At 45.6% G+C, this 23,587-nt stretch overlaps 1 protein-coding gene across 2 annotated transcripts in view; it reads right to left on the reverse strand.

Moving 5' to 3' along the window:
- Positions 1-23,587, reverse strand: part of ppm1ba (protein phosphatase, Mg2+/Mn2+ dependent, 1Ba) — a 45,249-nt gene that overhangs the window by 9,073 nt on the left and 12,589 nt on the right. For both annotated transcript variants that reach the window (XM_052477981.1, XM_035801098.2), the window contains exons 2-3: positions 6,552-7,409; positions 6,234-6,351 (exon numbers count right to left, since the gene is read on the reverse strand). In XM_052477981.1, coding sequence (XP_052333941.1) covers positions 6,234-6,351; positions 6,552-7,394 — 961 coding nt within the window. In that variant the 5' untranslated portion in view covers positions 7,395-7,409. The remainder of the gene's footprint in view (positions 1-6,233; positions 6,352-6,551; positions 7,410-23,587) is intronic.

Genomic DNA, 23,587 nt, shown 5'->3' on the forward strand with positions numbered 1-23,587 from the left:
CAACAGGTCCCAGACGTGCTCAATGGGATTAAGATCCGGGCTCTTCGCTGGTCATGGCAGAACACTGACATTCCTGTCTTGCAGGAAATCACGCAAAGAAAGAGCAGTATGGCTGGTGGCATTGTCATGCTGGAGGGTCATGTCAGGGTGAGCCTGCAGGAAGGATGTCTTCCCTGTAACGCACAGGGAAGACATTGCCTGCAATGACAACAGCTCAGTCCGATGATGCTGTGACACACCGCCCCAGACCATGACGGACCTTCCACCTCCAAATCCATCCCGCTCCAGAGTACAGGCCTCGGTGTAACGCTCATTCCTTCAACGATAAACACGAATCCAGCCATCACCCCTGGTGAGACAAAACCTCCACTAGTCAGTGAAGAGCACTTTTTTCAGTCCTGTCTGGTCCAGCGACAGTGAGTTTGTGCCCATAGGAAACATTGTTGCTGGTGATGTCCGGTGAGGACCTGCCTTACAACAAGCCTACAAGCCCTCAGTCCAGCCTCTCTCAGCCTATACAGTCTGAGCACTGATGGAAGGATTGTGCGTTCCTGGTGTAACTCGGGCAGTTGTTGTTGCAATTCTGTACCTGTCCCGCAGGTGTGATGTTTGGATTTACCGATCCTGTGCAGGTGTTGTTACACGTGGTCAGCTGTCCGTCCTGTCTCCCTGTAGCGCTGTCTTAGGCGTCTCACAGTACGGACATTGCAATTTATTGCCTTGGCCACATCTGCAGTCCTCATGCCTCCTTGCAGCATACCTAAGGCATGTTCACACAGATGAGCAGGGACCCTGGGCATCTTTCTTTTGGTGTTTTTCAGAGTCAGTAGAAAGGCCTCTTTATAGTGTCCTACGTTTTCATAACTGTGACCTTAATTGCCTACAGTCTGTAAACTGTTCGTGTCTTAACCTGTTAAGTCGACCCTCTACTTTTTCGAACATTCTGTTAAAAATCGCGCAACATTTCAGCGCCCTGCTACTCAGGCCAGGAATATAGTATACATTTACATTACATTTAAGTCATTTAGCAGACGCTCTTATCCAGAGCGACTTACAAATTGGTGCATTCACCTTATGACATCCAGTAGGATAGTCACTTTAAAATAGTGCATCTAAATCTTAAAGGGGGTGAGAAGGATTACTTATCCTATCCTAGGTATTCCTTAAAGAGGTGGGGTTTCAGGTGTCTCCGGAAGGTGGTGATTGACTCCGCTGTCCTGGCGTCGTGAGGGAGTTTGTTCCACCATTGGGGGCCAGAGCAGCGAACAGTTTTGACTGGGCTGAGCGGGAACTGTACTTCCTCAGTGGTAGGGAGGCGAGCAGGCCAGAGGTGGATGAACGCAGTGCCCTTGTTTGGGTGTAGGGCCTGATCAGAGCCTGGAGGTACTGAGGTGCCGTTCCCCTCACAGCTCCGTAGGCAAGCACCATGGTCTTGTAGTGGATGCGAGCTTCAACTGGAAGCCAGTGGAGAGCGGAGGAACGGGGTGACGTGAGAGAACTTGGGAAGGTTGAACACCAGACGGGCTGCGGCGTTCTGGATGAGTTGTAGGGGTTTAATGGCACAGGCAGGGAGCCCAGCCAACAGCGAGTTGCAGTAATCCAGACGGGAGATGACAAGTGCCTGGATTAGGACCTGCGCCGCTTCCTGTGTGAGGCAGGGTCGTACTCTGCGGATGTTGTAGAGCATGAACCTACAGGAACGGGCCACCGCCTTGATGTTAGTTGAGAACGACAGGGTGTTGTCCAGGATCACGCCAAGGTTCTTAGCGCTCTGGGAGGAGGACACAATGGAGTTGTCAACCGTGATGGCGAGATCATGGAACGGGCAGTCCTTCCCCGGGAGGAAGAGCAGCTCCGTCTTGCCGAGGTTCAGCTTGAGGTGGTGATCCGTCATCCACACTGATATGTCTGCCAGACATGCAGAGATGCGATTCGCCACCTGGTCATCAGAAGGGGGAAAGGAGAAGATTAATTGTGTGTCGTCTGCATAGCAATGATAGGAGAGACCATGTGAGGTTATGACAGAGCCAAGTGACTTGGTGTATAGCGAGAATAGGAGAGGGCCTAGAACAGAGCCCTGGGGGACACCAGTGGTGAGAGCGTGGTGAGGAGACAGATTCTCGCCACGCCACCTGGTAGGAGCGACCTGTCAGGTAGGACGCAATCCAAGCGTGGGCCGCGCCGGAGATGCCCAACTCGGAGAGGGTGGAGAGGAGGATCTGATGGTTCACAGTATCGAAGGCAGCCGATAGGTCTAGACGGATGAGAGCAGAGGAGAGAGAGTTAGCTTTAGCGGTGCGGAGCGCCTCCGTGATACAGAGAAGAGCAGTCTCAGTTGAATGACTAGTCTTGAAACCTGACTGATTTGGATCAAGAAGGTCATTCAGAGAGAGATAGCGGGAGAGCTGGCCAAGGACGGCACGTTCAAGAGTTTTGGAGAGAAAAGAAAGAAGGGATACTGGTCTGTAGTTGTTGACATCGGAGGGATTGAGTGTAGGTTTTTTCAGAAGGGGTGCAACTCTCGCTCTCTTGAGGACGGAAGGGACGTAGCCAGCGGTCAGGGATGAGTTGATGAGGTAAGGGAGGAGGTCTCCGGAAATGGTCTGGAGAAGAGAGGAGGGGATAGGGTCAAGCGGGCAGGTTGTTGGGCGGCCGGCCGTCACAAGACGCGAGATTTCATCTGGAGAGAGAGGGGAGAAAGAGGTCAGAGCACAGGGTAGGGCAGTGTGAGCAGAACCAGCGGTGCCGTTTGACTTAGCAAACGAGGATCGGATGTCGTCGACCTTCTTTTCAAAATGGTTGACGAAGTCATCTGCAGAGAGGGAGGAGGGGGAGGAGGATTCAGGAGTGAGGAGAAGGTGGCAAAGAGCTTCCTAGGGTTAGAGGCAGATGCTTGGAATTTAGAGTGGTAGAAAATGGCTTTAGCAGCAGAGACAGAGGAGGAAAATGTAGAGAGGAGGGAGTGAAAGGATGCCAGGTCCGCAGGAGGCGAGTTTTCCTCCATTTCCGCTCAGCTGCCCGGAGCCCTGTTCTGTGAGCTCGCAATGAGTCGTCGAGCCACGGGGCGGGAGGGGAGGACCGCGCCGGCCTGGAGGATAGGGGACATAGAGAGTCAAAGGATGCAGAAAGGGAGGAGAGGAGGGTTGAGGAGGCAGAATCAGGAGATAGGTTGGAGAAGGTTTGAGCAGAGCGAAGAGATGATAGGATGGAAGAGGAGAGAGTAGCGGGGGAGAGGGAGCGAAGGTTGGGACGGCGCGATACCATCCGAGTAGGGGCAGTGTGGGAGGTGTTAGATGAGAGCGAGAGGGAAAAGGATACAAGGTAGTGGTCGGAGACTTGGAGGGGAGTTGCAATGAGGTTAGTGGAAGAACAGCATCTAGTAAAGATGAGGTCGAGCGTATTGCCTGCCTTGTGAGTAGGGGGAAGGTGAGAGGGTGAGGTCAAAAGAGGAGAGGAGTGGAAAGAAGGAGGCAGAGAGGAATGAGTCAAAGGTAGACGTGGGGAGGTTAAAGTCGCCCAGCACTGTGAGAGGTGAGCCGTCCTCAGGAAAGGAGCTTATCAAGGTATCAAGCTCATTGATGAACTCTCCGAGGGAACCTGGAGGGCGATAAATGATAAGGATGTTAAGCTTGAAAGGGCTGGTAACTGTGACAGCATGGAATTCAAAGGAGGCGATAGACAGATGGGTGAGGGGAGAAAGAGAGAATGACCACTTGGGAGAGATGAGGATCCCGGTGCCACCACCCGCTGACCAGAAGCTCTCGGGGTGTGCGAGAACACGTGGGCGGACGAAGAGAGAGCAGTAGGAGTAGCAGTGTTGTCTGTGGTGATCCATGTTTCCGTCAGTGCCAAGAAGTCGAGGGACTGGAGGGAGGCATAGGCTGAGATGAACTCTGCCTTGTTGGCCGCAGATCGGCAGTTCCAGAGGCTACCGGAGACTTGGAACTCCACGTGGGTCGTGCGCGCTGGGACCACCAGATTAGGGTGGTATGTGATTAGTATGTGTGGATAGAAAACACTCAGACGTTTATAAAACTGGTTAAATCACGGCTGTGACTATAACAGAACGTGCGTTTCATCGAAAAGTGCAGGAAAATCTGATCACTCAAAATGGAAATAAATATCCATGTGCGACTTCAAGGAATTGTTCAAAGTGAACCGAATTAAATGAGGCCGAGGTTGCAGTGCCTACAGCTTCCACACGTTGTCTAGAGTCTTGTCATTTGATTCAGCTTTGATTCTTGGTCTAACCGAATCAAGGGAATCGATTCCCCTCCGGTCTCCGACCGGATGTTTTGGTCGAGCTCTCTCCAGACATTTTTTCGAGACAGGCACCTATAGAATTGACATCGCCTCCTGATGAATTTTATCGCTTATTAACGTGTACTAATACCTAAAGTTGCATTACAAAAGTATTTCGAAGTGTTTTGTGAAAGTTTATCGTCGACTTTTTGAATTTTAAAAAATGACGTTATGTTATGAAACGCTATTTTTTTCAGTTTATCACACAGTCTTCATAGATCGATATCTAGGCTATATATGGACCGATTTAATCGAAAAAAGACCCAATAGTGATTATGGGACATCTAGGAGTACCAACAAAGAAGATGGTCAAAGGTAATGAATGTTTTATATTTTATTTGTGCGGTTTGTTTAGCGACGACTATGCTAATTATTTTGTTTACGTCCCCTGTGGGTCTTTTGGGGTGTTACATGCTATCAGATAATAGCTTCTCATGCTTTCGCCGAAAAGCATTTTAAAAATCTGACTTGTTGCCTGGATTCACAACGAGTGTAGCTTTAATTCAATACCCTGCATGTGTATTTTAATGAACGTTTGAGTTTTAGCGTGTTTTAGCATTTAGCGTAGCGCATTTGCATTTCCTGAGCTCTAGATGGGATGCGTGCCAGGTAGGAGCAAGAGGTTAACGACTGTTCCACAGGTGCATGTTAATTAATTGTTTATGGTTCATTGAACAAGCATGGGAAACAGTGTTTAAACCCTTTACAATGAAGATCTGTGTAGTTAATTGGATTTTTTCAAATTATCTTTGTAAAACAGGGCCCCTTTTTTTTGCTGAGTTTAGTACATATATCATAATTTGGTTGTAATCCAGAGATGTTAGAAAAAGTATCTAGATCCTCTATGAGGCTGGAGGGATCCAAAATGTGGATTTAAAAGAAAACAATCAGCGTACAATGACACCTTAGCATACCCATTGTTGCCTTAGTTAGCAATTGACTGGTAGATATAAGTTGAAACGTCTTTCCTACTTTACCGGCTATTGATGTCATTCTTCTGTGAGCTGCTCCATAAAATAACCAGTTGAGAACTGCACACTCTTGCTGTCTGCGTATGATATTCTGCTGAAACTAGGTTGTGTGTGCAGCGTGCAGGTGAATATGTTTCACGTGCTTTGCAATTGTGTAGGCTACTTTGTGAGTGATTTCTCTATTGTACTACATAATCGATAAGTTGTATACCTCAACGACACTATTTTGATACGCATCAGTAGGGATTAAATAGTGAGTATAAGAAATGCCCACTGAAAAAAAAGTGGGTATACGGTTTATACCCTCCTCTACACCACTGGCCCCTTTGTGCTTTACAAGAAGTGCACTCTCCTACCTGAGCGCTGGTATTATGATAGACTGAAGGTTTATAGGTTCACCACTGTACTAACCTGTCTATAATAGATTTAAAGGCTGTTAAGATACTGTATTTATGTTTTAAGAAAGGAGTGGATATATTTGGCCTGGCGAAGCAGTGACTGAATATAAGCTGAAAATTATGTTTTTTACTCCGCTGGTCTCGGGAAGAAATTACGAGTCTTCACTGTCCGAAACGGAGTCAAGACAGAGTACAAATGTATCCAACACCGAGACAAGAATGAGACACCCAATATGCGGTCTCGAGACCGGACTCGAGTACTACAATTGTGTCCCGGATGGGAGTGTAATACATTTAGACTGGGCCTGCGGTCGGATTCTCCTACCTTCTCCCCCGTGTGTGTTCACTCCTTCACTTCCCCACATGGATTTAAAAGCAAGTCTGAAATATATTGTAAACTCCCTCCAATCCTAAATCTATGCTTTTTAAAGCTGTAAGGGGAGGAAACGAGTGCACAGTTGTAGAGAATGGTACTACAGAATGATACTAGAGAATGGGACGGCAGCCTGGATGAAGACAACAGGATGCAGGGGAAGGGAGTAATGAGTACAATCATTCTCACCTTCCACGCGAGACTCCAGGAACTTATCCAGCTCTGTATCTTTCTTCACCGCCTCCTCTGAAACTTTAGGGCAGTTTGGCAAACACACCAACACAACACTCATGTTATCCCGACTTCCCTGTGATGGAGGGGGGAGAGGGATGGAGAGAGAATCATTACATGTGGGGGCTCTTAACGCTGATGCCAAAACGAGAGAAAGAGCTTCCAAATTAACTTCCTTAATTAGTGCAGCAAAACACGCTACACAATAATTTACATTTCTACATGTTAAAACACACACACGGACATACACAAACACCCACACTAGCCTCACTGTACCTTGTGCAGGCAGGTGTCCAGCACCTGGTTGCAGACCTTCTCCAGGTCGTGGGACACCTCCAGACGGGACTTGACAAACTCGCACAGCTCCTCGTTGCTCATCACGTCCCAGATACCGTCGCAGGCCAGCACCACAAACTCGTCCTCTGGGGCCCTCTCAATCTCAAACACCTCGGGCTCTGGGGACACCAGCTGCTCCGTGGCACCCCTCCCATCCACACACTTGTAGTCGTAGTCTCCCAGGGCCCGGGACACGGCCAGGGAACCATTCACCCTCTGGATCATTACAGAGCCACCTGCGTTCTGGATCCTCTCTTTCTCCCGTGGGTTGCAGGGCTTGTGGTCAAGCGTGGAGAAGCAGACGTGCGCATTGCGGTAGAGCACGGCCCGTGAGTCACCACAGTTGATGAAGTAGAGGTGCTCTGGCGAGAGCAGTACGGCCACGGCTGTCGAGCCGCTGCGGTCCATGCCGTTACGCAGGTCTGAGAAGTTCCTCATGTGCTCGTCGATGTTCAGGAAACCGGTGCGGATACCCGTCTTGACCACATCCACAGTGAGGGCTGGGGTGACACCTTCAGGGCCCGGGGAACCCATGCTGTGGGTGATGATGTGCCCCAGCAGGTGTTTAGAGGCATAGTTAGCCACGCGGGAGCCGGCGTGGCCGTCGTAGACAGCGAAGAAGGACCAGTCATCCAGGCCATGGGGTAGACCCACCGTAGCGGTGTGGGCGTCCTCCATCTCCACCCGCCATCCCTGCATGCTGCTCAGGCCATAACGGAGGTTGTTGCCCTCACCGTGGGCATTGTGCTTCTCCGTCTTGGGCTTGTCCAGGAACGCCCCCATGGCTTAGGCCACCACCTGGGGACAGGAGACAGGAGAAGGAGGAGGAGAAAGGGGGAGGGAATGATGAGACTGGTTAGTTTGCAAAAATATTAACACATAATTAATTTCACTTCTGAGATGGGCCTATCCAAACAGAGCAACTGAAAACAGATTGTATTCAATTCATGTTGATAAAAGTTAAATGGCAACAGTAAGTGAAAGACGAAAACACCACTATAGGACTTAACAGAGTTTATTTCCTGATGCCTCTCACATTGCATCTGCTGTGGTGTCTACGGAGAATGTCTATTCAGAACAGAACACGTCTTTATAGCAACCAACAACTAAACCCACACAATGAGATTACAACACATTGACTTAGTTGGCATTGATGCCAGACAGCATTCAGTTTTACTCTCAGTATTACATTTAAATAAAATAAAAAATGAATGAGGAAAAGTCCGAAATGTACCCTTATGTAGAAATCAGATTTATATATGGAACAAAAATAAACATGCAACAATTTAAGATTTTACTGAGTACAGTTCATAAGGAAATCAGTCTTGAAATAAATTCACTAGGCCCTAATCTACGGATTCCACATGACTGGGAATACAGATATGCATTTGTTGGTCACAGAAAACTTTTTAAAAAAGGTAGGGGACTGGATCAGAAAACCAGTCAGTATCTAACGTGACTTTCATTTGCCTCATGCAGCGCAAAATCTCCTGCCATAGAGTTGACCAGGCTGTTGATTGTGGCCTGTGGAATGTTGTCCCACTCCTCTTCAATGGCTGTGAGAAGTTGCTGGATATTGGCGGGAACTGGAACACGCTGATATTCACGTCGATCCAGAGCATCCCAAACTTGCTCAATGGATGACATGTCTGGTGAGCATGCAGGCCATGGAAGAACTGCGCCATTTTCAGCTTCCAAGAATTGTGTACAGATCCTTGTGACATGGGTCGTGCATTATCATGCTGAAACATGAAGTGATGGCGGCGGACGAATGGCACGACAATGGGTCTCAGGATCTCGTCACAGTAACTCTGTGCATTCAAATTGCCATTGATAAAATACGATAGTGTGAAAAGGAAAAACATCCTGCACCTTGAAAGTCTTGAAGAACGTGAATCCACCATTAGACGTCAAGATATCACCTCGCCAGATCAGAGACACTTTATAGAACAACATTCTATTAATGAACTGAGTTGCGATGATATCTAAAAAGTTAATCCACCACGTAAAGTTGGTGACTATGACAACAGCATTTTTCAAAGAGAAGCCATGTGGATATATCAATTCAATTGTGTATCTCCACACGGTTTAAACAAAGAACTAGATCTAACCTCCTTCCTATAAACCACATTTAGGCTGTTATACAAGAACACAGTCCATATCAGATTTTACATATCATTTATGGGTTGGCCCCACGTTTATGAACGGCTTTGCCTGATGTCCTCTCTCGTGAATTGATATGATGTATTTTAGTTGAGCGGACACCTGGGGTGGTTGATTCGTGAATTTCTCTTCGTGCCCACTCCCATACCCTATAATTCTGTATTTCTTTTTGACTCATTCACATACAGATAGGCCAGAAAAGCCACATTCCTGATTGGCAGGTGAGTAGCAACCCTGATTAGAACCACCTGCTGCTCATCTGTTGTTCTTTATAAATGCTGTTTTGAATTCAAATAAAAATTGTACCTACACACTGAAGTTGGGTATGTAATAGGGCTGGGAATTGCCAGGGAACTCACAATATTATCATGATAATGGTGCCAATACAATATATATATATATATTGCAATTCTCACAATGTATTGCGATGGGCTCCCGAGTGGCGCAGCGGTCTAAGGCACTGCATCTCAGTGCTAGAGGCATCACTGCAGACACCCTGGTTCGATTCCAGGCTGTATCACAACCAGCCGTGATTAGGAGTCCCATAGGGTGGTGCACAATTGGCCCAGCATCGTCCGGGTTTGGCCGGTGTAGGTCGTCATAGTAAATAAGAATTAGTTCTTAACTGACTTGCCTAGTTAAATATAAATAAATAAAGATGCAACATCGATTTTATTACGATTCGATGTTCCAAACATATTGCACACCATATGTCTGCTGCAGAGGGACAAGAGAGAGTCATGAGAAAACACGTCTTAATCAGTCATGGAAATAACTACTGAAAACAAATAGTCTCAGATACAACCAACTAGCGGCAAAAAAATATATGTGATTGTCAAAACGATTCTGTTTTGGAGGCAACAATGTTGTTGGAGGGGCATCAAGGCCAAACTATCTAAATCCTTCCATCTGAATTAGAGGACCATAGCAGTGCCTCCAATCGTAGTTTTGCCTGAATGTTATTTTCAGAAGACTAGACATTATGCCTGTCAGGAGAGTAGGCCATCTTCGACTGGACCTGCATTACTGTGGGCATACAGCTTGCTATCGAGCAAGATGATAAATACATCATCTAATTCAGTCTCCATTATCCCATACTGCCAGTGCCAGTTCACTTGCTAGCTAAAGTTAGCTAAACGGTTAGTATCACCATTTGCCAGTTAGCACAACATAGTTAGCTAGCTACAACATTGTTAACTAGCTGTGGCCATCTGACTGGTATAAACATGGGCTTACTACAAATTATTGCTAGCTAGCAAAAATATTAGCACAGCTTGCTAGTTAGCGAACATTGGCTATCTACACATTTAGAAAGCAGGCACAAGTCAAACATAGCTTAAGAAAGAAACGTTACTGCCACCTTCTGGTCTGGAGTATTTTAACGAGGCTGATGAACTGTGCTTTGTGATCAACAGAAAAAGTACTCCCGACACCCTGGGCAGAGGTGCCAAGTATCTCTCGGCTGTCAGTATCCTTGGTGTATCGGAGGCTTAAATGAAAACTTGCCATCCACTGCAGAAGACGGGTTATTCTACTCACACGGGTAGAAGAACATTATGTTCACAAATGGCATTGCATACCGAGCGTAAGCTAGGCTACTAGTTCCCCTACACAGTAACACACCTACTTTACTACTATTACATTTATAACAATCAATTTATTACATTTTTGACATACGTTTTTCTGGATCTTTTTGTTGTTGTCTCTCACTGTTCAAATAAACCTACCATTAAAATTATAGACTGATAATTTCTTTGTCAGTGGGCAAATGTATAAAATCAGCAGGGGATCAAATACTTTCCCCCCCTCACTGTACCAGTTTAATAACAAGCAGTACAATGTGAAAGAAAAATAGGCTATATGAGCGAGTACAGTTCAGGTCAACACGATAGTGTGAAAAAGGGTATTAGTTGAGTTGAGTGGGCAAGGATGAGCCAATTCTAGCCTGTCCTGTCTGTGGTCTGTCCTATGGTGTCACAAAGGGAACACCGTGCCTGTCCTGTCTGTGGTCTGTCCTATGGTGTCACAGAGGGAGCACCGTGCCTGTCTGTGTCCACAACGCCTCACTAACACAAGGCTATTAATACCACAGGGTTTGGGTTACACTCCACACTCATGTCCCCTTCACCGAGTGTACCGACAGACAGGCCCAGAGGAAGACACTTTCTGCAACATCCCCGGTCCCCCAGCAGAGCCGTGTGCCAAGGCAGAGACATTAACCCTGGAGCTGGGGTACCTAGGGAGGAGACTGACTGGCTTAGAAAGTACATCACTGACACGGTAGTTAAAAAAGCAACAGTTATGTTCAAGGTAGCTCAGAGCCCTCCCTCAACCTCCCTGTATTACCTAACTCCAAGAGGGGTGCCTCTTGTTTGTATAGCAGCTATGACCTGCTTGTCCAACACCTTTTCTTTACTATGTATTGTGGCTTTTCCCAAGTTTTCTTCCAGTCTCACAGAATAACACCTGCTAGGGCCTCCCAGGTGGCGCAGATCATTTTTGTCAACATCCGCTGAATTGCAGAGCGCCAAATTCAAATGAAATTACTAAAAATATTTTATTTTCATGAAATCACAAGTGCAATATAGCAAAACACAGCTTAGCTTGTTGTTAATTACATTTACATTACATTTAAGTAATTTAGCAGACGCTCTTATCCAGAGCGACTTACAAATTGGTGCATTCACCTTATGACATCCAGTGGAACAGCCACTTTACAATAGTGCATCTAAATCTTTTAAGGGGGGGGGGGGTGAGAAGGATTACTTTATCCTATCCTAGGTATTCCTTAAAGAGGTGGGGTTTCAGGTGTCTCCGGAAGGTGGTGATTGACTCCGCTGTCCTGGCGTCGTGAGGGAGTTTGTTCCACCATTGGGGGGCCAGAGCAGCGAACAGTTTTGACTGGGCTGAGCGGGAACTGTACTTCCTCAGTGGTAGGGAGGCGAGCAGGCCAGAGGTGGATGAACGCAGTGCCCTTGTTTGGGTGTAGGGCCTGATCAGAGCCTGGAGGTACTGAGGTGCCGTTCCCCTCACAGCTCCGTAGGCAAGCACCATGGTCTTGTAGCGGATGCGAGCTTCAACTGGAAGCCAGTGGAGAGAGCGAAGGAGCGGGGTGACGTGAGAGAACTTGGGAAGGTTGAACACCAGACGGGCTGCGGCGTTCTGGATGAGTTGTAGAGGTTTAATGGCACAGGCAGGGAGCCCAGCCAACAGCGAGTTGCAGTAATCCAGACGGGAGATGACAAGTGCCTGGATTAGGACCTGCGCCGCTTCCTGTGTGAGGCAGGGTCGTACTCTGCGGATGTTGTAGAGCATGAACCTACAGGAACGGGCCACCGCCTTGATGTTAGTTGAGAACGACAGGGTGTTGTCCAGGATCACGCCAAGGTTAATCCACCTGGCGTGTCAGATTTCCAAAAAGCTTTTAGACGAAAGCTATCCAAGCGTTTATGTTAGGACATCTCTCTCAGACAAAACATTAAACAGCTAGCAGCCAAGTAGATTGGTCACGAAAGTCAGAAAAGCAATAAAATGAATCGCTTACCTTTGATGACCTTCGGATGTTTGCACTCACGAGACTCCCAATTACACAATAAATGTTCCTTTTGTTCCATAAAGATTATTTTTATATCCAAAATACCTCCATTTGGTTGGCGCGTTATGTTCAGAAATCCACAGGCTCGAGCTGTCACGACGGGGTAGACGAAATTCCAAATAGTATCCGTAAAGTTTGTAGAAACATGTCAAACGTTTTTTATAATCAATCCTCAGCTTGTTTTTACAATAAATAATCGATAATATTTCAAAAAGACCGTAGCTTTTTCAATAGGAGTGAGAGAGAAAATGTCTGCTCCAAGCTGCTCACTCATGCAGAACTCTGCTGGTACCCAGCCATCCAATGACGCGATGTGATCTTTCTCGCTCATTTTTCAGAATAAAAGCTTGAAACTAGGTTTAAAGACTGTTCACACCATGTGGAAGCCATATGAAAAGGAATCTGATATCCCTTTAAATGGAGGGAAGGCATGCAATGGAAAAACAGAACTTCCTGGTTGGATTTTCCTCAGGTTTTCGCCTGCAATATCAGTTCTGCTATACTCAGACTATATTTTTACAGTTTTGGAAACTTTAGTGTCATCCAAACATCATAATACTGCCACCTACACTCAAGAGGATAAGAAGCAGTGCGGCTTGGTTGGGTTGTGTTTCGGAGGACGCATGGCTTTTGGCCTTCGTCTCTCCCGAGCCCGTACTGGAGTTGTAGCGATGAGACAAGATAGAAACTACTAACAATTGGATACCACGAAATTGGGGAGAAAAGGGGGTATAAAAAAGAAACAAAATAATAACACCTGCTACTTCACACACCTGGTCCTTGACTCCATCACCCTCTGCCTGCTTTGATCCCATGCTGACATTTTGATGACAGAACATTACCCCCCCCAAAAAAAAAAATGTTACCTGTGCAACTGGAGACAAAACTCTAGATCACCTTTACTCCACACACAGAAATACATACAAAGCTCTCCCTCGCCCTCCATTTGGCAAATCTGACCATAATTCTATCCTCTTGATTCCTGCTTACAAGCAAACACTCAAACAGGAAGTACCAGTGATGTGCTCAATTCGGAAGTAGTCCAATGAAGCAGATGCTAAGCTACAGGACTGTTTTACAAGCACAGACTGGAATATGTTCCAAGATACATCCGATATCATTGAGGAGATTACCACATCAATCACCGGCTTCATTAAAAAGGTGCACCGGCAACGTCGTCCCCATAGTGACTGTACATACATATCTCAAAGAGAAGCCATGGATTACAGGCAACATCCGCCAAGAGCTAAAGGCTAGAGCTGCCGCTTCAAGGAGCAGGACACTAATCAGGACGCTTGTAATAAATCCCACTACAACCTCCAACGAGCCGTTAAACATGGAAAAGCATCAATACAGGACTAAGATCAAATCCTAACCTGCCAGCTCTGAAGCACATCAGATGTGGCAGGTCTTGCATACTAACATGGATTACAAAGTGAAACCCAGCCGCGAGCCACCCAGTGACGCGAGCCTACTAGACAATCTAAATGCACTCTATGATCGTTTCGAGGCAAGCAACTCTGAAATATGCATGAGAGCACCAAATGTTCCAGAAAATCATGCTCTCCATAGACGATGTGAGAAAGACCTTTAAGCAAGAGCCTGATGGATTACCAGGACTCGTACTAAGAGCATGCGCTGACAAGTTTCTTGTTAACAAACTATAGTTTTGGCAAGTCGGTTATCTACTTTGCGCATGACAAGTAATTTTTCCAACAATTGTTTAGACAGATTATTTCACTTATAACCTACTGTATCACAATTCCAACTTGGAATTCCAATTGGAAAACCAAAAGAAATCAGCCAAGACCTCAGAAGAAAAATTGTAGACCTCTACAAGTCTTTCTCATCCTTGGGAGCAATTTCCAAATGCCTGAAGGTACCCCATTCATCTGTACAAACAATAGTACGCAAGTATAAACACCATGGGACCACGCAGCCGTCATACCGCTCAGGAAGCAGACGCGTTCTGTCTCCTAGAGATTAACGTATTTTGGTGCGAAAAGTGCAAATCAATCCCGGAAAAACAGCAAAGGACCTTGTGAAGATGCTGGAGGAAACAGGTACACAAGTATCTATATCCACAGTAAAACTAGTCCTATATAAACATAACCTGAAAGGCCGCTCAGCAAGGAAGAAGCAACTGCTCCAAAACTGCCATAAAAAAGCCAGACTACGGTTTGCAACTGCACATGGGGACGAAGATTGTACTTTTTAGAGAAATTTCCTCTGGTCTGATGGAACAAAAATAAAACTGTTTGGCCATAATGACCATCGTTATGTTTGGAGGAAAAAGGGGGAGGCTTGCAAGCCAAAGAGCACCATCCCAACCATGAAGCACAAGGGTGGCAGCGTCATGTTGTGGGGGTGCTTTGCTGCAGGAGGGACTGGTGCACTTCACAAAATAGATGGCATCATGAGGGAGGAAGCAACATCTCAGTCAGGAAGTTGAAGCTTGGTCGCAAATGGGTCTTCAAAATGGACAAAGACCCCAAGCATACTTCCAAAGTTGTGGCAAAATGGCTTAAGGACAAAGTCAAGGTATTGGAATGGCCATCACAAAGCCCTGACCTCAATCCTATAGAACACATATGTCAGAGTCAAGGCCCGCGGGCCACATCCGGCCCGCGAGAAGGTTTTTACGGCCCCTGGGATGATCTTGATTTATTATTAGAACCGGCCCGCAGACCGCAGCAAGCCGGCAGCCCGCAGATCTTTTACACGCACCAATACTACATTTCCCACAATGCAACGGTGACGCACCGAGCAGTAGGCTGCTTCATTTCAATATTTATTGGCACAGCAGTTGTCAGCATCACAGTAAAATTAACTTTCAGATACCCATCAAAAATGGCAAAACGGAAGGTGGACACTGAGAACCGGGGTTTCAAACAAGGTGGGAGTCGGAGTATTTGTTCACGGAGGTAGCTGGAAAACCTGTGTGTCTTCTGTGTGGAGAAAGTGTGGCGGTACTGAAAGAGTATAATCTGAGACGACATTATGAAACGAAACACGCGGACAAAAACAAGAATATGGACATGGAACAAAGGCTACAAAAGGCAGAGGAATTAAAACGAGGCCTCAAATCTCGACAGGCTCTGTTCAAAAAAGCCAAATCACAAGGCCAGGCTGCTGTCAAGGCCAGTTTTATTTTGGCAGAAGAGATCGCTAAATCAGCCCGGCCATTTACGGAGGGGGATTTCATCAAAAACTGCATGATTAAAGTTTGTGTGAAGTTTGCCCAGAAAAAAGGCAACTCTTTTTAAATGTGAGTCTGAGCAGAAACACCATTGCCGAGAGAGTAGACCAGTTGTCCATCAATCTAAAAGAGCAGCTTGTGAAAAAGGGAAAAGATTTCATTGCATATTCCTTGGCTGTGGATGAGAGCACCGACATTTCTGACATTGCCCAGTTGTCAATTTTCATCCGCGGAGTGGACTCCAGCCTAAGCGTGACAGAGGAGTTTTTGGCTTTACGTCCTATGCATGGCACAACTACGGGGCATGATTTGTATGAAGAGGTGTCAAGATGTGTAAATGAGATGGAGCTGCCTTGGGAAAAACTCGTGGGTTTGACAACCGACGGAGCACCTGCGATGTGTGGACACAGGAGCGGACTGGTGGCGAAGATACGGGAAAAGATGCAAGAGGAAAACGCGACAGGTGAGCTGACAGCTTATCATTGTATCATACACCAGGAAGCGTTGTGCGGTAAAGCCTTGAAAATGGAGCATGTAATGAGCATCATCACGCGCACAGTTAACTTTATCAGAGCCAAAGGTTTGAATCACCGCCAGTTCAAGGCATTTCTGACGGAGTTAGAAACGGAGCATGGTGATTTGCCTTATCACACAGAGGTGCGATGGCTAAGCCAGGGAAAGGTGCTTCAAAGATGTTTCGAGCTTCGTGAGGAGATTTGTCTGTTCTTGGACAGCAAAGGGAAAGACACAACACAACTCCGAGACTAAATGTTTCTGTGTGAAATGGCTTTTCTGTGTGACATTACGAGTCATCTGAATGCAATGAACTTGCAGCTGCAGGGTCGGGATCGTGTCATCTCTGATATGTACAGTACAGTGAAGGCATTTAAAACCAAACTGACTCTGTGGGAGACGCAGATGCGGAAAGAAAATTTGAGCCACTTTCCCAGCTGCCAGACCATGAAAGAGAAGCTCTCTACCAGTGCGTTCCCGAGCGCACAGTTGGCTGATAAAATAGGTATGCTTGCCGCTGACTTTCGACACCGATTTGCTGACTTTGAAGCACAAAAAAGCAGGTTGGAACTGCTCGGTAACCCATTTGCTGTTGACGTGGAAAGCTCACCACCAAACCTCCAAATGGAGTTGATTGACCTCCAATGCAATGATGCACTGAGGGCAAAATATGCGGCAGTGGGTGCTGCGGAGTTCGCCCGTTTCCTCCCCGACACAATGCCCCAGCTGCGCATCCAGGCTGCTCAAACGTTGTCTATGTTTGGCAGCACATACCTGTGTGAACAACTGTTTTCTTTGATGAACTTGAACAAAACATCACACAGAAGTCGACTTACTGCTGAACACCTCCACTCAATTCTGAGGATTTCCTCAGCTCAGAGCCTTACCCCGAACATTGATGAACTTGTGGAAAAGATGGGACACCACCAAGTATCACCCTCAACCTCAAACAAGTGAACATTACTGTGCAATCACATATTTAGAGTTTTTACTCAGTTCAAGTTTAAAAGTTAAAGTTTAATATTTGTTTTCACTGCATGTTACTTCTCCTTAAACAAAGTGTTGTTTTTGATTAATAGATTTTTGCACTTTATTTTATTGTATTTCAATCCAATTATATTTTAAAAATATTTCAGTTGAGTGGATGATAGAAAATTGCTATTATTGTTTTTTTCTTTGAAGTAAATTTAGCCCACTTTTGCTAAAATAGAAAATATAGGCTACTGATGGTGCCTTGAATACCGGTTTCTTTCATTTAATGTTCATGTTATGGGGATTTTGAAAATTAAAGATTACTGACAGAGCCATAAGAAAATATTGCTTTATTTATCTGATCATATTGGAATATATTTGTTAGGTTTTCAGTAGGTTCAATTAGGTTCACTAGACTATATGCGTCATTTAAACATTTTTCAATGAACATTCGAACAGTCCGGCCCTCGGCTTGTAGCTAAATTTTTTATTTGGCCCTCCGTCCATTTGACTTTGACACCCCTGCTATAGAACATTTGTGGGCAGAACTGAAGAAGCGTGTGCAAGCAAGGAGGCCTACAAACCTGACTCAGTTACACCAGCTCTGTCAGGAGGAATTGGCCAAAATTCACCCAACTTATTGTGGGAAGCTTGTGGAAGGCTACCTGAAACGTTTGACCCAAGTTAAACAATTTAAAGGCAATGCTACCAAGTACTAAGACAGGTCATTTTTACTATGATTAAATGTCAGGAATTGTGAAAAAGAGTTTAAATGTATTTGGCTAAGGTGTATGTAAACTTCCGAATTACATCGTACCTTTGCAGACTTGGTAATGGTATCCCGTGTATATAGCTAAGTTTTCATTACTCATTGTATATTATTATGTGTTATTACTTTTATTTTATTTTAAAAATTCTCTGCGTTGTTGGAAAGGGCTCGTAAGAAAGCTCACTATTAGGCTACACCTGTTGTTTACGAAGCATGTGACGAAAAAAATTGGATTTGATAACCCAGCTCTGCTCATTGCTTATGGATGTGTGTGTGTGTGTGTGCGTGTGTGCGAGTATGAGAAGGTGTATGTGTGTGTGTGGTGTGACAAACACCAAACACACACCGCTTAATCAGGCAATGTCAAGGGGAGGAAGTGAGCGACGGTGTTGTCCGTTTGAAGTGTGTTTCTTTGACGACGGGCATCGCAGGGACAAAACGGTTGGGCTTTACAAACCTCTAATGTCTGGGGCCAGCAGCACAGGGCTTTGTTCCACAGCAAACACCCACTCTGACTTTCATCCTCTCATGTTTGTCCATTTATAGCTTGTTCTTTTTTTCCCTGGTTGTTACGGCAATGACAACAAAGCCTCAAGCCCTGTTGAATCAGAGCGGTGAATAGGGTCACTGATATAATACTCTAATATAGATTACTATTACTCTCCAATCAGCCTTTGCTTGCACAGCAGGTAGACTGGATACAGTTACAAGACTAATGCAAACAGGCTGTACAGTACTGTAAATGGCTGCAAACAGGACTCTACAGTGCGGCCATTTAACTCACATATGCACCTAAATATTTTGCTGTGCGACCTGGAATTTTTATTTAGGAGCACCAGTGCGCCAACACTTTTTAAAGGATTCTAGCTTTATTACTTTTAATATTTTGCATTGTGCTCCTAAATTTCTGTGCGCGCCTACATTAAAAAAAAAATTAAAAAAGGGGGTCAGCATTGAGCTCTGCTGCAAGGCATCCTTGAAACATGTAAGCTCAAATCAGATAGTAGCCTGTTCTTGTTTACCTATTTCAAAAAGCAGATCATACTGTGCTGATTAAGTTATTCCCATCTTGCTAAACATATGATATAAAATGGTGTATGAATTGAAAGCTGTTCCCATACTACAAGATGTTTCCTTTCTCTCGCTCTCCCACACAATACTACAGAAAGCCCTTGAAGTCAGTGGCACTGCAGTGATGTAACCACACAACTGCTTCAGCTCTGGGGCTGATGTCATGTGTTCCATCTCTATGGTTACAGGGCTTGGAGTGGCAGCCAAGTGGTTTCGACAGAGAGCTCCAGCAGTGCTGCATAGCAAACCCCTGACCATGCACTGTTCCTTTGCTGAAATGACAGGAGTGTTGTGGAAATAAACAACACACACACACACACTTCAGTCGTCACCCTATCTCCCCCTGAATCATCGTGTTTAAGTGTAAGCCAGTGTATTTCAACAACAAGTGTAAGGTAATAACACCTCTCAGCTTGGATTCATGTCCCACCTCCCCCAAACATATTACACAGCTCTCAGTGAGACACCTGGATATCAATTAATTTAATCACAGCACAGTTTAATTTAATTTATCACAGCACGTTCAATTAAATGTCCCCAGGAATATAAGGAATAGCCTGCTTGGTGGGATTTATTACCAAAGATGGGTTTTTAGATTCAGATATACCTATTTTCCTTAGGGCAATTCCTACAGTGATGAGCGCTGCCACTGAAGAGTTGATTTAATCTCCTAAGCATCAGTCAGTCAATCATAAGGTCAGAGTCAGTCAGTCAGTGAGGGCAGGGTATTGGCAGAGTGGGCCCAGCTGCCGCTCAGCAGAGCCGTGATCTCTTAGTGTACACGCCCGCTCTTTATTTCATTGCTGGGTTGATGGGGCTTGGCCCGCGGGGCTGGGCTATGGTAGGGTGAGCCAGACTTGGGCTGGCTACAGCACAGGGTCCCCCCTGGAGACCCAGAACTGAGGACCTGTTGAGGGATTTGGACTGGGTTTGGGTGCTTAGAGGACCTTTCATAGGATTATGAAGTCATGATGCAAAATAAGTATTCTCATCCTCTTCTATACACACCAATACTGAACTCTGCATTTGTTGACTAAGAGCATTTCACTGTACGGTTTACACCTGCTGTATTCTGCATATGTGACAAATAAACGTTGATTTGGCCCTTTCATTCCCATTACCACACTCTAATCCTAGCCCATTCATATGCTCATCACATCCCCACCAGGGTCATGCAGATCTAAGCGTTAGCTAGCAGCCAGACAGCATCTCACTGGTGACTTCAGTTCTATACCATATTAAAAATGGGCCATGCCAGGGGGAATCCATGCTAAATAAAAGATAAACAGAGAGGCGTTTCCAAGCTACTCAGATATCCCCTCTTTAAAGCCTGCATGGCATCATCCAGATCAGCTGTCCCATGAACACCATGTGATAAGATGGCGAGGGTATCCCATAACAGGACAAGGCCACAAGTGACCCCCATGCAGCCCCAGACCACCCCCACCCCCCAGGGGCAGGCAGCCACTCGAAGGGTGCCAAGATACAGAGAAGAGCCTCATAATTAACAATGCCCCCAAGTTATGTCGTGCTACACTGCTATTTTCATGATACTCAGTGGCTTATTGTAGTCTTCAAATTAGATATTGTCCATGTCCCTCAAATAGAGGTATAATTAAATCACATTTAATTTCTCTGTATAGAATTTCAACAAAATTGATTTGAAGTTGATATCCCGAACTTTGTGTTTGAGCTGCGGTCCATTGTCCATGACTTTCTGGTCCCTCTCAAAGAGGTACGAGTTCCAGTCCATGTCCTTGGTACAGGCCCATCTCACGGCCTGTGGACTGGGGTAGACTAGACCAGACATAGAACAGAACGTAGACCTGGAATTGTTTATCCCCTCTCTGTCAGTAGTATGGATTCTCACTGGACTACTGAGAGACATTCTAAATTCACAGCATGTGGGACAGCTCAATCCCCTACTATTTCCTTTCAGTACCATCACATCTGTGTTGTTTTCCTGCACCCAGCCAACACAGACACACACACAGCCAACACAAAGACAGACACACACCCTTGTGACCTTGATGGCAGACCTCCTCCCTGGTTCTCCAGGAACCTATAAGGAGGACCAGCTTTAAAATGTCCACTTCCTCACTAACTGGGAGAAGCAAAAATATCTGGCCAGGGGGACTTCAGAGTTTCTTTTAACAAGGTAACTAGATTTGGTAATCTACTCATTGGATCCATGCAGTGCCAAATTAGCCTCTGAACAGTGGCCGGCCCAAAGGGATGCATGGCACTGCTCTTCTCAAGCTCTCATGGGGGGAAATCATAACTTTGACTTAAATGAAATTTCACTTAGTCATGCATTGAGGTCAATGGGAGACTAGCCTAACAAAAAATGTGATTTAGGACTGGCCCCATGATGTATTCAGAACCACCATAGAAGACCACGGAGATCAGCAGAGAAACTAAGGAGAAGTAAAGCCTAGACAAACGTAACCTTTAGTTTGTCACCGATATCTACAGGTGGGCAGATATACAGTGGCAAGAAAAAGTATGTGAACCCTTTGGAATCACCTGGATTTCTGCATAAATTGGTCATAAAATTTGATCTGATGTTAATCTAAGTCACAACAATAGACAAACATAGTGCTTAAACTAATAACACAAATGGTATTTTTCTTGTCTATATTGAATACATAATTTAAATACATCCTTTAAACATTGACAGTGTAGGTTGGGAAAAGTATGTGAACCCCTAGGCTAATGACTTCTCCAAAAGCTCATTGGAGTCAGGAGTCAGCTAACCTGGAGTCCAATCAATGAGATGAGATTAGAGATGTTGGTTAGAGCTGCCTTGCCCTACAAAAAGAATCACAAAATTTGCATTTGCTATTCACAAGAAGCATTGCCTGATGTGAAGCATGCCTCGAACAAACGAGATCTCAGAAGACCTAGGATTAAGAATGGTTGACTTGCATAAAGCTGGAAAGGGTTACAAAAGTATCTCTAAAAGCCTTGATATTCATCAGTAAGACAAATCTACAAATGTCTATAAATGAAGAAAGTTCAGCACTGTTGCTACTCTCCCTAGTACTGGCCGTTCTGCAAAGATGACTGCAAGAACACATTATTTGTAATACATTTACAAAGCTTTCAGTTTTTTTAATACATTTATGGGGTTTTGTGTGTAGATTAATGAGGGAACATTTTTATTTAATCCATTTTAGAATAAGGCTGTAACGTAACAAAATATGGAAATAGGGAAGGGGTCTGAATACTTTCCGAACGCACCGTATACACAGGGTAGCAGTCAATTTGAGAGTAAATTTGTGCAGGGTTACGTGCTAATTGCGGTAGATATGTACACATAACTAGGAATGAAGGTGACAGATAAAACAATAGCAGCAGGATATGTGATAAGTCAAATGTAGTGTTAAAAAGGGCCAATGCAGATAGTCCGGTTAACTAACTATTTATCAGTTTTGACTTGGAGTAGAAGCTGTTCAGGGTCCTGTTGGTTCCAGGCTTGGTGCATCGGTACCGCTTGCCGTGCGGTAGAACAGTTTATGACTAGGATGGGTGGAGTCTGACAATTTTTAAGGCCTTCCTCTGACACCGTCTGGTATAAAAGGTCCTGGATGGCAGGTAGATCAGCCCCAGTGATGTACTGGGCCGTATGCACTACCATCAGTAGCGCCTTGAGTTCGGATGCCAAGCAGTTGATACAAGAGGTGATAATCAGTGAAGATATTCTTCAATTGTGCAGCTGTAGAAATTTTGAGGATCTGAGGGCCCATGCCAAATATTTTCAGCCTCCTGAAGGGGAAGAGGCATTGTCGTGTCCTCTTCACAAAAGTGTGTTGGTGTGTGGAGCATGATAAATCCTTAGTGATGTGGACACCGAGGACCTTGAAGCTCTAGACCCACTCCAGTACGGTCCCGTTGATGTGAATGGGGGTGTACTCGGGCCTCTGTTTCCTGTGGTCTAAGATCAGCTCCTTTGTCTTGCTGACGTTGAGGGAGAGGTTGTTGTGCTGGCACCACACTGCCAGGTCTCTGACCGCCTCCCAATAGGCTGTCTCATAGTTGTCTGTGATCAGGCCGACCACCGTCGTGTTGTCGGCAAAGTTAATGATGGTGTTGGAGTCTTGTGTGGCCACGCAGTCGTGGGTGAACAGGTAGTGCAGGAGGACTAAGCACGCACCCCTGAGGGGCCTTCTTGTTGATGGTCAGTGTGGCGGATGTGTTGTTGCCTACCCTCACAGCCTGGGGCGGCCCGCCAGGAAGTCCAGGATCCAGTTGCAGAGGGAGGTGTTCACTCCCAGGGTCCTTAGCTTAGTGATGAACATGGAAGGCACTATGATGTTGAACGTTGAACGGCAGTCAGCTTATTTGAGGTGAATCACAGCCCTTTTTTCCCCCCAACAAAGTAGACATCTTCATGGTAAGATGAAGAAAGCTATTTCTAAATCCTCAGTCACTCCTTCAGAACAAACACCCCTGCAGGGCACTAACTAGCCCAATCATGAAATCACAGTCTGGCCTTAGATGAAGACCAGATCCTAATTTCATCATCCAAATATAGGCCTATACACACACACGCACAAACAAATCTACAGTCAAGCCCATGAAAACTTCACATTCTTACACAGTAATAAGTGAACTGCTCCCAATGGTCCAGTAAAAAGTGTTCCCAGGAATGACCGGGCCAGAGGCAGGTCTCTCTCCCATGCAGAAAGCTG

Source organism: Oncorhynchus keta, chromosome 24 (genome assembly GCF_023373465.1).
Source record: "Oncorhynchus keta strain PuntledgeMale-10-30-2019 chromosome 24, Oket_V2, whole genome shotgun sequence".
NCBI classification, from domain to species: Eukaryota; Metazoa; Chordata; class Actinopteri; order Salmoniformes; family Salmonidae; genus Oncorhynchus; species Oncorhynchus keta.